The sequence below is a fragment of the Salmo salar genome, chromosome 03 (genome assembly GCF_965601325.2).
Source record: "Salmo salar chromosome 03, fSalSal1, whole genome shotgun sequence".
In the NCBI taxonomy this organism is placed as follows: Eukaryota; Metazoa; Chordata; class Actinopteri; order Salmoniformes; family Salmonidae; genus Salmo; species Salmo salar.
In genome coordinates, this window is record NC_138293.1 from 56,186,914 (window position 1) to 56,203,165 (window position 16,252).

The window sequence follows — 16,252 nt, forward strand, 5'->3', positions numbered from 1 at the left end:
AGTGAATGCATATGGTCAAAAAATACTAAAATGTACTTATTTGAGAAGCAACATTTTATTTCTACCTTTCTGAGAATCTGAAATGTTGGTGAATTATCCATACATGACATTGCACTGTACAAAAATACATTTAAATACATCCCTTAATTATTCTATACGTTTGTCAGAGAGACAGTTAATGACACAATGAAAACATTTCCAGGGATTTGACAAGAGCAACAATGCATCACTAAATAATTTGTGGATTTTGTTAAGCAGCTAACCTTAGAAGAACATAGAAAGTACAAAATGGTGAAATCCACAGGAGGTCTGAGGAACAAGTGGTGTCTACTTCCACAAAAATGGCAGTTACAGAAAAATAAATAGACAAAAAACCTTGGACAAGGAGAGCTCGGTCATGGCTAGAAGGGATACAGCTTTTGTCAAATGAACGTCAGATTTGGCTTTTCATAGCAGGTTAGGACAATTTACGAAGCAGATTAGGAGAATTAAGGTTAGGAAAAGGGTTTCGGTTATTCATGCTAATTTGGGGTTTTCGAGCTAGCGCCCAATTGACTCCCATTCACTGTTTGAAGGAGAGCTCTTCTTGTCCCAGAGTTGCCCAGAATGCACCGCGTGGACCAAGTGATTGGTCGACAGTCTTCTGGGTGAAGCGTTATACATTCCTCCGTTCATTGCCCAATGGGACTGCTATCTCATCCTTTCTCTAATATCTCTGGTACAGTCTCAGCTGGTCTCAGTTCGATCCCTTCCCCTCCCTTTGGCCCTAACCTTTTGACGCTTGCATATCTGTAAGGTGGAAGCAATACGGTGGAAGATTTACCCCTAGCCACACTGCGTATACCTATCCAGACCCTTTAGACATGCCAACATTGAGGGGTTAGGGCTACGGGGGAGACAGATAGGGAGCAATATGGGATTGGATGTCTGATGTAACAGACAGGCTAGTGGCTGGACGCAGGCCTCTTCAATCACATGACTCTGAAAGTGCTGCTGGCAATCTTCTCGTAGAGCAGGAACATGAGGGCAGCGGTCAGGACAGTCTGTAGGAGTTTAGCTTCCAGGCCTTTGAACAGGCCCAGCATGCTGTACTTCCTATGGGTGGGAGAGAGCGTCGAAAAACAGAATATGTAAGAGATGAAGGCATTGACTGCGTTCCAGGTAGTCTTCATTGCAATTGTGCTGCACATATGACCAGATCTCACAACGCCTGGAGAAGTGTTTGACATCTCAGGAAACACAATATGGTATAAGAATCCTCTGAGATGCACAGCACGACGGCAATAAGACAACCTGGAACGCAACCACTGACTAAGTCTGGGAGTGGTAGCAGTCATGGTGCTTGGTAAATAAAATGTTGAAATAAGGTAGGCAGGTGTGTGTGTGTGGATGGACCAACTTCACTCTATTGATCAGCAGATGCATCACACTTCTCAGGCTGTTCAGCAATGGTGATCCGTCTGTGTGCTGCGTGTGTTGACCAAACTGAGAACGAGATGCAGATAACGAGCAGTGAAATGAACACACGGAGAGCTTATTCCACTGGAATAACACTAAACATTGGGACAGCCCAATGTTCACAGCAGAGCACTAAAATGGAACATCCAAACTGGCGGACACACTCATACACAGTCACAGGACAGACAGCCATCATGAAAGAGTACTACAGAATTACTACACAGAACCTATTTGTGCATTAGCGGCAATGTAGAGACTTGTAGGGATTGTGTAGTTTACACACTACTCAAGATACACAAGTAGAGTTTTGTCGTGTTCAGTAGGAAAACAGTAGCGTTTCCAGTAGTAATCAGGTAGAGAGTTTTACTACTTGATGTTGGTAGCCGAGCTGTTTGCTAGCACCATTGAAATGTAGCTATGTAGCCCCTGTTTTCGGCATGCTAGTTAATAGAAAGGTGTTTGTATGCAGATGTACAGTATGTTCTTACTGGTATACTTACCCATTCTACTTACCTCTTTTGACCTGTTGCCAAGGAAGCCCTCGACATAAGACTGGAGGCCATTGTTGGTAAGATTAATATTGTTGATCAAATATTTATTTGTTTGTCTTATGTGACTTCTGTTAGCAGAGGATTGACAATGGCTTTTAATTGTTTCTTGTACTTGTCTTTATATTCTAAATATAGATAAGGATAAACAAAAAGTGTAAATATCTAATTTAATATGTAATTAATGTAATATTTTTTGCTACTACATTTGTGTAAACATGTTATTTCTTGTTTGATGATATAACTACATGTGCACTAGTCTAGTAGAGACACAGTAGTGACACAAGAAGATGCCAATAGTGATTTTGAATAGGCAAACAGTTGTAAATGTGTCCGTCTTCATTAGTAATTCAAAAGGGTTTATGTAGGAAATGAAAAGGTATCAGGTGCAAATCAGTACTGACACAACACTACACACTGAAGGTGTAGGCATTAAGTAGTAATTCAATAGTGAACATGTAGGAATTGTGGTAGAATGTGTAGGTTTTAAGTAATAGATACCCAAAAGCTCAGTAGTTACACAGTAACTAGGAAATACGTAGTGTTCACAAGTCTTGAAACGCCCCAATTTATCACTCATTACTACTTAAATAACTACATAAATACTTACTGGTTTACTACACATCTCAAACAAATAGCAAAACCAGGTTTTGTGTAGATCTTGGGTAGAAGTGATTCAGTAGTACTTTTTCATGAGGAACATTCACACAAACACACGCATACCCACACTGTTCTTACCCTCAGGATGGACTGTACAGTCTGTAGTGGGTATGTGACTGTGGTGGCCACTGCTTTGCCTATGGCACCAATCAGAAAGACCTCAAGAGACAACAACTAGAGAAATGGACAGAAACAGTATCAGTTAGTTCCAGTTTAAATAGGGTTGGGCAGGTATATGATAATACAGCATACCAGGGCATTTTTATATTTATATACTTTTTAAATCAATATTTTCAATCAAGATGTGTACTGATGCTTATTTATAAAACCCTCTTAGGCCTCACTCCCCCCTATCTGAGATACCTACTGCAGCCCTCATCCTCCACCTACAACACCCTTTCTGCCAGTCACATTCTGTTAAAGGTCTCCAAAGCACACACGCTTGGGTCGCTTCTCTTTTCAGTTTACTGCAGCTAGCGACTGGAACGAACTGCAAAAAAACTAAAACTGGATAGTTTTATTTCCATCTCTTCATTCAAAGACTCAATCACGGACACTCTTACTGACAGTTGTGGCTGCTTCGCGTGATGTATTGTTGTCGCTACCTTTTTGCCCTTTGTGCTGTTGTCTGTGCCCAGTAATGTTTGTATCATGTTTTGTGTTGCTACCATGTTGTGTTTTCATGTGTTGCTGCCATGCTGTGTTGTTGTCTTATGTCTCTCTTTATGTAGTGTTGTGGTGTCGCTCTTGTCGTGATGTGTTTTGTCCTAAAACATTTTTTTATTTTTAATCCCAGCCCCCGTCCCCGCAGGAGGCGTTTTGCCTTCTGGTAGGCCATCATTGTAAATAAGAATTTGTACTTAACTGGCTTGCCTAGTTAAATAAAGGTTAAAAATAAAAAAGTACTTGTTGAAAGATAACGCTATTGATTCCTCTTTGCTCTTCTGTTATACCATTTTTTGTTAGTGAGGGAGGACTGAAGGGCTTTTTCCCATTAATGAGAATTCAATTCCCATCGATAATTTTGCCCAGTCTTTGCAAGTAATCCCTCCGCCCCCTCCCATTACCTCTCTGTGAACCAAGCTTCTCAGCTGCCTCTTCAAGCCCTCAGATCATGAACTGGACAGCCGGGTTGAGCACCAGCAGGAGAGAGGGGAATGTTCCGTTCCACAGGGCCCCCACCCCTTCGTCAATGATCTGCACAAAGGCATCTGAGGGGAGGAGAGCGGGATACTGTTTACCCTAGAGATAATCTGACATAGTGACAAAGAAACCAGACTAGGACAACAGTAGTACAATGTGTGTTTGCCTGCGTGTTTGAAAGAAAAAGACAGAGTGAGAGTGTGTATGTACGATGCGAGAGAGAGCGAGTGTATGTACGATGCGAGAGAGAGCGAGTGTATGTACGATGCGAGAGAGAGCGAGTGTATGTACGATGCGAGAGAGAGCGAGTGTATGTATGATGCGAAGAGAGAGAGGAGAGAGAGAGAGAGAGAGAGATTATACTGGCACACATCCACAACTTTATCTGTTTCCAACACTCATACTGCAGCTGCCTTTACCCATGATGCCTGAGTAGTTAGTAGGAAGGATGTCTACATTGTGGAACTTTGCCCCCTGAAGCTTGAGTAGTGTGTTGACCACCCACAGCGGAGTGGTCATAAGCACATTCACTACACCTGCAGAGAGAGAGAGAGAGAGAGAGAGAGAGAGAGAGAGAGAGATGGGGAGAGAGAAAGCTCAATCATTCCATGACACTGTTTAAGTGTTATTAAGTCTTAATAACTTGGTAAGTTAGTATCAGCGTCTGGGTATTTAGGGTCTTATTTAGGCCTACCTGCAGCGGTGCCCAATAGCAGGTCTCTGCTTGGAGTTGACTTGTGTCCCCAGAGCCAGCTGGCTCTCAGGCTGTGGAAGCAGTAGAAGTAGACGAAGTTGGAGCAGCAGAGACTGCAGATCACTGGGAGCCAGCCCCTGTAGGGCGCCAGCCTGCAGAGAGGACAGGCAGGGGGACAGATACAACCTCAAGTGATTCTGTTCAAATACAAAAAGGCTAAAAGAGCAGAGAGAAAGGAGAGCGAGAGAAAGACAGAGAGACAGAGCTCTTGCTTACTCACAACCCCCTCTTCCTTGACAATCTCTGACAGAATGGCAGGAGTGGACCTGGCTTTCCTCTTCTCATCCACTATAGAAAAAAAGGAACAGAGAGAAGAATAGACATGAGACTTGCACCGAGATATCTTATGTCCTCTATTCAGTTTGGCACAAAGGCGTAAAGACATAGCTAGCCTTACCTTGCAGCCGTAGTCTTGCAGTGTCAAGTGGGAAGAAAACGGTCATTGCTGTCACACTCCCCTAAAAACATATAGGCCTACTGTCAAATGTAGGGTCTTCAAAATGTGAACATTTGCTGCAGGGGCAGAAATCCCGGGGGGGACAGGGGGGACACGACCCCCCCATCCTTGGAAAAATATGATTTGTCTCCCCCAATATATCATTGAAACATAACTATGTAATTTAAATAATATTAATAATACGCAATGAAAGCAATTGTGCTGATTATAGACACTTAATAGCGTGTTTTTAAGTTTCAAAAGATTGCGACCCCCCCACCCTTTGCCTCACAATGTTTTGATCCACTGCCAGTTCCTTAGTTGGCAAGGTAACAGAGGGGTCGTATCTACTGTCTGAAAGGCACTCAATGAACGTAACTGAAGTGAGGTTAATCCAGTCAATCGTGCACACACACTAGCTGAATATGCAGAGCTAGCTCGCAAATATTAACTATTAAGCTAGCTAGTACCTATTCCATTTATGTGGCCTCGTCAAAGATGGAATCTTTGCTATCGTCAATTTATTCCAAGATCAGCATGCAGATGATGTAAGTTAGTGCTTCAAAGTCCCTGCGATAAGGTTAGCGATAAACTGAAGTCCAAACTGAACAGAACTACACTCTCTTCTACCATTGTCTTAAATATATTTAATGGTCTCGTTGCAAAAGCTAAATTGTTGCAAGGGAACTTTTATTTATTTATTTTATTTCACCTTTATTTAACCCGGGTAGCAAAGATTATAGCAAACACCACTGAAACGTAATTGGTGCTCGCTAGCTTTGCAAATTCAGCTATTGTTGGAAGCCAGCCAATATGAAACAAACTATTAAAATTACAAAAGGTTGCAGCATATGTTGTGTAAATGGTGAACTCATACAGCTGTCAACTCTTGTCATTTTAATCCATTTCACATTTGCTAGCTACCTTTTAGATCGAAGCCCATATAGAATGATAGAAGCCCATCTCCTACTGTAAATAACCTACACACTGTGTGTGTGTGTAGCCAGCCAGCCAGCCAGGTAGAAAAATGACAGAAAAATAAAAGACGGACATTAGAGTATTTTTCAGTACACCAAAACGCAAAGTAAGAACCCTAGTAGCCTAATATCTCAAAGACTAGTTGATAAAATGTTCATAAGAAAGAAATGAAATTCTAATGGAAATGTTTCACAATGATGTCATTAGGCAGAGCAGGCAACAGATGGCACACAGACAGCAGAGTTGGGGACAGATATGCAGGGACAGACTGGCAGAGACAGGGAGTCTCAGGTAAGTTTGTTGAGTCTTTGTTTGGCAACATTATGAAAGGTTCTCCATTTTTTTGACTTGTAAAATAGGAACATAATTGGAAAACGCCATGGATACCCCCACTCTCAACTTAAACTGGTGACTGAACTAAGATTTGTTAAAGGCAATGGTATTGCTGTTGTGATTAGTTGTGTAGTTTTGGGTACCGGTAGTTAGGAGTACGGCAAACACCTTATTTCTTTGGTTCCTCAATATACATTTACCATATTACAATGTAGGCTATGTGTTACAGCACTACTTTTGGTGTCCCCCTCAGGAATTGCTCTTGAGAAAATGTAATGTAATTGTCCCCTCCAAAGTTGATATCAGATTTTCGCCCCTGATTTGCTGATATTAGGCTAACCTTATTTATAGGGGATACAGGTTTGGCAGTATTGGCCTGTCAGATAGCAATTTAAGGAAATACTGCCCCTTGTTTTCATGTAATGCAGAGAATCTGCAATAACCTACTATAAAAAAAAAGGCTATGCACGTCAACAAAGTTTACTTACCACTGCTCCTGCCATAGCATGCACCAAGCTTTCGTACGAGAAAACTTCAGCAAATCGAAATTCTCGAGTGCTCATTTTAATTGCGGTAGATACACATGTAAAGTTGACAGTTTTGTTTGCATCCCACTATGCAAAATAGTTAGGGAATAGAGATACTGATACTGACATTTTCGTTCCTTCCAAAAAACAACGCGGCTGGATGCTCTTATGGGTTTCTCACATAGACATTAAAACCATTTTCCCCCGAATGCGCTTCTTACTCATTTTACATCCAGGTCGTTCGTATAGCCAATGGTAAATATATTCCCTTTCCCAATAAGGTGATTGGACAATAGGCGATGCCGCGTGTTCATTTTATTGGCTTTTCCAGTTGTCACTCAAACAAATGAAACAGTAGGGCTGCGTTCAGTAGGCTTTTACGTTCTGGAACACTCAATTGAACGGAAACGGTGCTGTACTGAATGACCAGTTGAATAACGGGGACGGGTTGTCATACTGTACTGTATTTGGTTGGGGAACGCTGTCAACAGTACCACTGCCATTTAAATACACTCATTACTTCAAGCCACACCCACCAAACCGGAGCAAAAGTACCTCAGTCGGTTCAAGAACGTTTTGGGTAAACGTGTCGTTCAGTACAAACCGTTCCGCAACATAGCAAACGTTCAAGCGAACGAAACGCATCTCAGGCTTATCCAGATACAGTTCCACAGACAGAATAATGGGTTAGTTATAAAACAAAAATGTGGACTAGGCTGCTGAGGGGAGGACTGCTCATAATAATATCTGTAATGGAGCAAATGGAAAGGCATCAAACACATGAAACCATTCCATTAATACCGCTCCAGCCATTACCACAAGCCCGTCCTCCCCAATTAAGGTGCCACCAATCTCCTGTGGTTTGGAGTTACTTTTCTCTAATATCTCTGGCTTGGCGCTTGTCCCACAATGTTTTCCGGTCGTCACATTTACCACAGAAGTCATAAACCCTGCCTATTTCTAAAATAAAGATTCTTAAACCTAACCCCTTTATTTAACTGGGCGAAGTCAGTTACGAACAAATTCTTAATTACAATGACGGCCTATCCCGGCCAAACCTTCCACTAACCTGGACGACGCTGGGCCAATTCTGTGCCGCCCGATCACGGCTGGTTGTGATACAGCCCGGGATCGAATCGGGGTCTGTAGTGACACCTCTAGCACTGCGATGCAGTGCCTTAGGCCTCTGCGCCACCTGGGAGCCTAACAACACTTAACTTTGTGCCTAACCCTAACCTTGAATTAAGACCAAAAAGCACATTTTTATTTTCATACATTTTTAGGATAGACCATTTTGACCTTGTGGCTGTGCTATCTAGTGGAAATCATGTTGTTTTCATAGTCTTGTTCATTCTACAGGCTAGCTAATACACCTGTCTGTATTCTTAATTCTAAACTTCTAAAATGTGCTCCTTTCTGGAAAAGGGTATGTAGTTTTATTGTGTTTTGTGGTTGCAAATATTAAAGTTCACTACAAAATGTACTTTCTGCATCCCTATCCAACAAATTCTAAACTTCTAACATTTGGAAAAGTAAATCATGTTGGGAAATAAATGCATTTGAGACTACTAATCACAGTAATTAATCCCAACAAATAAGACAAATATATCAAGCATCGAGAGGCCTCTTTCCCCATCCAAAGGTATTCAAAAGTCTCTCTTCTTGTCCATGATATGTATTGATGCTTATAGCTACAAATAATCTCTCTACCACCTCAGCAAAAACTTGACAAACAGCCTCCCCACCCCTCCAGGACAGAAAGGCTATAGAAGCACCCAGTAACACACTGACCAGGGCTGAGTACATCTGCAGAGAGAACCCCAGGCACATGGATCCAACCACAGCTACAGTCAAGCCCACTAACCTTCCTATTAGATATCTGGGTGAGAGTTTCCCCAATTTATCCCACATCAAGAAAACTGACACACCACCACAGAGCCACCTTTGCCCTGCACACCACCCCAACCCCAGCACGACTAGGGCCCCCAAGTTGTGGAGGTCCCTCCCGGTCCCTAGGATGGATACTACCAAGGCTCCTGTGGCCATGCATCCGGGAGCCAAACACAGCACCATCCTAGCAGCCCCCACAGCCACCGATACGGTAATGAACTGTGCCATCCTGATCTCACCGCTCTTCGCCACATTCTTCACTGCCCTGACCGTCATGATGCTCATCAAACCAGCGATGACCACCCCACTCACTGCAGCCACCCTGGCCCCCACCCCAGCCCCGCTCATCCCGTTACCCACAACCTCCCACCACACCCCAGGCTCTTGGAGCTCCTCTGCCTGGGCCACCCCATCTGCAGCACCCAGCCCCAGCCCTATCAGAAGCCCCAAGAAGGGGGCGCGGAGCACCGATGTAACCAGGCCATTAGACCCAGACAGGACCTCTGCTATCCAGACCACTGAGATGGCTGCTAGTCCTCTCAGTAGCCCGATGGCACCCCCTCTGGCTGTGGTTCTCAACACCAGCTCCACACAGAGGTGGTAGTCCAGCGGTCTTGCTGGTGGCAGTGACTCTGCTTCCCCTGGACTCTCCTCCTCTATGTCTTCCAGTCCCAGTACTGACCATGCTCCAAGAGAGAGAAAGAGAGCTCCCAGACTCACCACTACCAATATGGCCCTTACAAACACCCACTGACGTCCCATGATGCTCCAGCATCTACCCCCTCCTCCTACGTCCTTCTCGTATTTTCTTCTCCCCTGGATGGAGAACGATCCGTCTCTCTCTGTTCCCTCTCCCATCGTTTTTTTTTTTTAATGAACAATTTTTTTTTTTTATTGAATCACCAAAACTGTTCAGTCAATCACCCTCCCATTGTTTCTGTCTCCATTGGATGAGTTGAGGCAACCTGTTTTTCTTAGTGAAAGGTGAAACCAGAATTTGGTTATCTGATATCCCACCCCCTCAGAGTGGATCAGTTCCTTCAGTCTATCTCATGTTGACCACTGAAGGTGCCTCTTCTAAGGAGATCCCTCTCCATCACTGATGTACTGGTTGCATCTATAGGTTAGAGAACCACGATGGAAATAAGTCAAGACTTTTGTGTCATCCTCAATGATTCCATTTACGCACCTTGACTATACAGTATGTGTTTGTTTTTTTTGTTTTTTTTACAAGCCGGCAACACTATGAAAACACCCATTTAGAAAACATTGCTATCATTTAAGATAATCTTTGTCAAACAATTCACTTACTGTAGCTACAGGTGCTGTTCTCCAAGGTTGTTCGCCTGTCTCAGAGTGTCCGCATCTGCCTCGGTCTGAATCGGCCTCATGTATGCTGCCTGATAACCAAACAGTTGAGAATACCGTGTGCGTTTCGGGAGTTACTGGTTGGACCAGATGCCAGACTAGTGAGAACAAGTCTCACCATCCTTATCCATCTGTGTAGGCCTAAATTGTGCTTTCCACTCACCACACCGGTTTCTCCAACCAGAAATGCTGCAACCAAATGCTGCTGTTGTAAATTACTTTGATTATAATGATCAATCATTAATTAATAAACCATTTAAATCAATCAAAATTGTTATTCCATTGTAAACTCTACAACACAATCAATTAACATTATCTGAGTCTGCGTCCAAAATGGCACCCTATTCCTTACATTAGGCAAATTCAAATATGAACCTCGAACCCAGTTCCACTGCTCATTTTAATTCTTCCCCTCTAATCAGGGACCAATTTAGACCTGGGACACAAGGTGGGTTTTTTACTGTGTTTTAGCTCATAAGTAGTGCAGTATATAGGGAAAAGAGTACCCCTTCGGTCGCATGCTGAGTCAGCCTCCCCGTCTCTCTCGGCCAGGCTCTGCAGTTTTTTTAAATTTTACCTTTATTTAACTAGGCAAGTCAGTTAAGAACAAATTCTTATTTTCAATGACGGCCTAGGAACAGTGGGCTAACCGCCTTGTTCAGGGGCAGAACGACAGATTTGTACCTTGTCAGCTCGGGGATTCGATCTTGCAACCTTTCGGTTACTAGTCCAACGCTCTAACCACTAGGCTACCCTGCCGCAGTAGGGCGATTACAGTGTCACTTCAGCTAGTCTCTGCAGCAGCGTTTCCACTAGATTATATAGCCACAAAGTCAAAATTCATGAAAACAAACATGAGGTTTTTGTCCTTAATTTAAGGTTAGGCACAAGGTTAGCATGTTAGGTTTAACAATCAAAATGTAAAATGAATAGTAAAAATAGGCGGGGTTTAGCCATAATTATGGCTTTGTGGCTATAGAAGCTAGTGACAATCCGGGGTGATGACTGTCACTTCCTGTCTCTCTCAGCCAGTCTCTGCAGCAGGGCAATGACCGTGTCCTGTTTGGAGGAGAGCAGCTCCAGAGCCGTGGCCATCCTACCCAGGGACTCTGCCATGCGCGCCTCCCTCCTCTCGCGCCTCCTCCCCCGGGCCTCCGTCCTGCTGCGACGCCCCTGCTCCTCCTTGGCCTGCCCCTCCTGCCTCCGCAGGAACTCCTGCAGCAGGGAGGTGCCTTCTTCCACTCGCTTCTGCTGCTGGGCCAGAAGGGAGGTAATGGAGGAGCCCTTGGAGGAGAAGTGACGGCGCTTCTTTCTGCGGAGGTGTACGCGGCTGAGGTTGGAGGGGATGTGATGGGAGGCAGGGGAGGGGTTTGGCTGTAGAGGGTCTGTGTTATTGGCTATCCTGGGAGAGGGCGTGTCCAAGGGGGTGGGGAGAGGGAGTGAGGAGCGGACGGGGGTAGGGGGAGGGAGGGATCTGACAAAGGTGTAGAGAGGGAGGGTGGAGGGAACTGGCGTGTGGAGTGGGAGGGAGGAGGGGACAAGGGTGAGTGTCCGAGTGCATGCAGTGATGAGGTTGCCATGGGGAAGGAGGGGCTTCTGCTCTGTTTTGGCGGTTTCCGTGGCGACGTTCACCTTAGGGATGCTGGTTACTAGGGTAGGGCTGCTAGTGGTCTCGGCGCCGATGGTGTCACCAAGCATGGCATCCATCATCTTATGAGCGAGTGAGAGACAGAAAGAGAGAGACGGAATGTTGAGATAAGAGGGTCTTGTTAGCACCCTTGGGCAGCTTATAATACCTATCTTGTTTCTTACTTTCATAATACACCCCCAATGTCACTAGAATTGATGAGCATTCACTACAAGACCACTAGAACAACATTTTCAACAAAATGAAGAGACGGTTGCCTGACAACGTCACGAAAATGATGTGTGAGGTACGGATGAGTAGGCCATGTGTTGCTGTGATCCTGAACAGCCAGAGCTAGCAAACAATGACAAGAAACTGCCATGTGGGGCATCGTAGGTGGCTTGTAGTATCTTGTTTGTGATACCATGTCACGTTTTAAGGTGTTTTGACTTATACCACATCTACGATAATATGGCTCAAATTCGCTAGCTAGCTAACAACTGTCACAATGTATTTGAGAGACAAAAAGTGCTTATTGTGTTTTCAATAAACATTTGGAAACTTAATATAGTTTCAATAATCCTATGATTCAAAGCCAACCCTGTCTGTTTTGCCCAGAAGATGCACACGCATCGGTTTTCTTGCTAAACATCACACGTCTATTATAATAAAAACAAACAAGTACCTCAAAGTACTCCCAGGAGGTTCTGGCCTGGCCGGTCTCCCTGCCTCTGTATTTGACCCTCTTGTAGGTGACGATCAAGTTGTTCCACTTGCGGCGGATCTTCTCAACGGGGAGACAGTGACCCTGCTCCTCCAACTCCTTCTGCACGCTCTGGAAGAGCTGCGAACGCTCCCGGGTCCCATACAGGCTCCAGCGGCGCCCCACTGCTTCGATCAGGTACACGATGGCCTGGTAGGAGAACTCTGGGGAAACCTGGGGAGGAGGCCGAGGAGTCGGGAGGGTCATGACTGTGGCTGAGGAGGAGAGGAAGGAGGTTGGAGAAGAGGGATGTTTAATAAGTATATAAGTACTGTAAGTCACTCGATCAGCTAGCCAGCATGCATGTGAGATTTGGTTCTGGGTGCTGCAGATAAATGGTACGTCTACAGTAGGTGCTTAAGACCAAGAAATATAGGAAGGAGTTATATTTGTTTGATGTTCCCTCTTTATTTTACTCCCCTCTATCTCCCTCACTCTTAAACGGGAAAAATAGGACTCACCTGGAGCTATCTTTAAGATGGTTTTGCCATCTGCAGAAGTAGAGGAAAAGAAACGGTCAGCACTCACTGGATCTAGTGGACAGAAAGAGAGGCAGGTGTCACAAGCAAAACCGTCAAATACAGTTTAGTATTTTGCGATAGTTCATAATGTCAATAATATTCTGATCATTCATTATAGATTATACAAATATTTCTAAAGTGTGCAGAGCCTTTTTCCTGTTTCTCCAGGTTTGCCTTTTATGTCCAATACCTTCACTATTCAGCTCTGGGTGTGCGGTAGATTTGGCCTATTATCTAATAGTGTTTTTAAAGTAAAAGTTCCTGTGAGACAAGACTGAAAAATATGCTCTCGCTGTCTGATTATACTGTACCAACAACTTACACAGTACGATGGGTTTGCTGGTCGTTTTAGTTGCTAGCCGCCCATGCTGTGTTGAATATCCTGCATGGTCTTCTATTGGACCGCATTCTCCCGGAGAAATATCATGACGTGCTGCAGACTCCGAGGCTCTTTTGCCCGAAAGCAGCGAAGATGATTCGTCTTCTTCGTCAAAGGACTCGGAGTCTTCACTTTTCACAGTGATATTCAACGACATTACCGCGTCTACCAAGCGCACTGTCTTGGTTATGAAATCGCTCGACCACGTCTAAATAGGCTGCCTATGTGGCTGTTTCTCTCAATGCTTATGAGAAGGAAAAAGTTTTAGTCTTTCATTTAGATAAAGAAATTCGCCTACAAACTCCAACATCAGCCACTATTGCAGTATTTGCGTTATCGGACCTGTGACTTTACAACAAGCTGAAGAGAAATGGCTGCGTACTTTACCAAGCATGTCTGCGCAACGCTGCTTCGCAGCTCTGAGCAGGGATTCGCTGCTGGCAATTGTGGTGACGTGTACCAGCGTGCGCAGGCCCTGCACGAGTGCAGAGACGCAACGCAGACGCTGCCCAAACTGCCCTGAAGAGGGCGCTGCTGCTCTGATGACATTCTCCTCAACAGAACCATATTCTGGTAGGCTACACTCTGTTAAACATGTAGACCTATAGTATGTTGTACAATGTTTTAGAAAATGTGGGTTTATTTTCGACAGCAAATAAAAAATAAAAAAACGCACGTACAAAGCGGATTAAAAAAAAAACTATGAAGGTGACATCACAGATAGAACAATGAGACAGATATTTCACTGGATGTTTAAATGTGAAGCATCCGCTTGACGTTTCCACTCGCTACCAAATATGGTACTGAGAGGAAGACCACTGGCGGACAGTGGGAGAAGATGGATTTTGGCCGACATTCTGCAAATGTTCTCAGCGATGAAACATTTGATCTCAATAAAGTTTTCCGTTCCCAAAACAAGAATATGTTATGAACAGAGTGGACTAAAGTTTGTAGACTTTAACCTTGTAAACGTTTAAAAAAATGGCGTTGCTCAGGAGTGCAAATGCGAATCGAGTTATTGCACACGCGCCCTTCACGTAGTAGGCGTTCCCTAACGGAAATATGCAGATAACGATAGAACGCGCCAATAGGATTTCGCTAGCTCGTGCTTGGCTCTGCCTGCCTGCCTGCCTGTCCGCCCGCTGAATGTACTCTTGAACTCTCTCTCAAATAGATCCTTCAATCTTTCGCCCATTCCATGGAACTCTGCATTATCCCTCAGAAAAAAACACAGACACATTTGTATAGAACATATAATAAACAAGCTAGAAATGCAATAAACAACTCATTTAGCCTAATTCATATTTGTTATGGATTAAACAAGGGCACATTTTAAAGTGTTATTCATTCATTAGCACAAGTTGACTAGTATAATCAAAATGTTAGCCCTGAGTCTTCACATTGGATACTGCAGTAGTGCAGTCTTACCCTGTTAAATGTGGCACAGTTGGTGAAGATAAGGAACACATCATACACAAAGTGTTGCACTGTTTGGTAGAGATTCTGCTGCAGCTTCTCCACAACCCTGTCCAGCCATATAGGAGTCTTTATCACACTGGAGTAGTTTCTCACCCGGCAATGAAACATACAGAACTTTGACACTTTGCTGTTATTCTGGCTGCATAGTTGGCATGCTAGCAAGCAAGGCATAAGGCTGGCAACGGAACATTTAGAACGAACGAATGGGTCACGTCTATAGATACAGAACAAAAAGACTGAACGACTGAGTCGCGTCTCTGGCAACCGAACCGATAGAACGAACGACCAGCCGGCTTGGGTAGCAACCCTAGATTTGTATCGGGACTATATCTTGTGGAAGGATGAAATAGAATGAATGAATCAAAATAACATTTATGAAAATATGTAAATAATAATTTGAATATGTAGGTAACCCATTGTATAAAAAGGTTAATGCCCTTGAAGCCGGTGGTTAGAGGATATATTTGCAAGGTTTGTTGGCCCTCGACTTTGTCTTTGGCCTAGCAACACCCGTGCAAATACAGTGCATTCGGGAAGTATTCAGACCCCTTCACTTTTTCCACATTTTGTTACGTTACAGCCTTATTCTAAAATTGATTAAATAGTTGTTGTTTTTTCGCCCTTCCCAAGCTACACACAATACCCCGTATTGACAAAGCAAAAACGGGTTTTTCTACATTTTTGCAAATGTATAAAACAAAAAAACAGAAATGTAACATTTACATAAGTATTCAGACCCTTTACTCAGTACTTTGTTGAAGCACCTTAGGCAGCGACTACATACCTTGAGTCTTCTTGGGTATGATGCTACAGGCTTGGCACACCTGTATTTGGGGAGTTTCTCCCATTCTTCTCTACAGATCCTCTCAAGCTCTGTCAGGTTGGATTGGGAGCGACGCTGCACAGCAATTTTCAGGTCTCTCCATAGATGTTCGATCGGGTTCAAGTCCGGGCTATGGCTGGGCCACTCAAGGACATTCAGAGACCTGTCCCGAAGCCACTCCTGCGTTGTCTTGGCTGTGTGCTTAAGGTTATGTCCTGTTGGAACGTGAACCTTCGCCCCAGTCTTAGGTCCTGAGCACTCTGGAGCAGGTTTTCATCAAGGATCTCTCTCCCAGTCCATGCCGCTCAAAAATATCCTCACAGCATGATGCTGCCAACACCATGCTTCACCGTAGGGATGGTGCCAGGTTTCCTCCAGATGTGACGCTTGGCATTCAGGCCAAAGAGTTCAATCGTGGTATCATCAGACCAGAGAATGTTGTTTCTCATGGTCTGAGAGTCTTTAGGTGCCTTTTGGCAAACTCCAAGCGGGCTGTCATGTGCCTTTTAGGAGTGGCTTCCGTCTGGCCACTCTACCATAAAGGCCTGATTGGTGGAGTGCTGCA

The 16,252-nt window shown here is 44.2% G+C and overlaps 1 protein-coding gene and 1 pseudogene across 3 annotated transcripts; both read right to left on the reverse strand.

Moving 5' to 3' along the window:
* Window positions 1–36: 36 nt before the first annotated feature.
* LOC106600906 (peroxisomal membrane protein PMP34-like) lies at window positions 37–5,006 on the reverse strand (annotated as a pseudogene). The gene is made up of 8 exons (XR_006769383.2): window positions 4,961–5,006; window positions 4,784–4,851; window positions 4,504–4,690; window positions 4,229–4,345; window positions 3,734–3,877; window positions 2,745–2,840; window positions 1,400–1,485; window positions 37–1,095 (listed from the first exon to the last, which is right to left on the reverse strand). The product of XR_006769383.2 is annotated as a peroxisomal membrane protein PMP34-like (transcript).
* On the reverse strand, window positions 4,774–13,821 carry LOC106600903 (uncharacterized). Of its 2 annotated transcripts, none has more exons than XM_045714954.2 (5): window positions 13,329–13,821; window positions 12,947–13,018; window positions 12,408–12,700; window positions 10,039–11,805; window positions 4,774–4,851 (listed from the first exon to the last, which is right to left on the reverse strand). In XM_045714954.2, the coding sequence occupies exons 1-4, from the start codon at window positions 13,540–13,542 to the stop codon at window positions 11,104–11,106; spliced, it is 1,281 nt and encodes a 426-aa protein (XP_045570910.2). In that variant the 5' UTR covers window positions 13,543–13,821; the 3' UTR covers window positions 4,774–4,851; window positions 10,039–11,103. The 2 variants fall into 2 exon arrangements, with proteins under 2 accessions (XP_045570910.2, XP_014048147.3); XM_014192672.3 differs by lacking the exon at window positions 4,774–4,851 and adding an exon at window positions 7,133–9,844.
* Window positions 13,822–16,252: the final 2,431 nt, after the last annotated feature.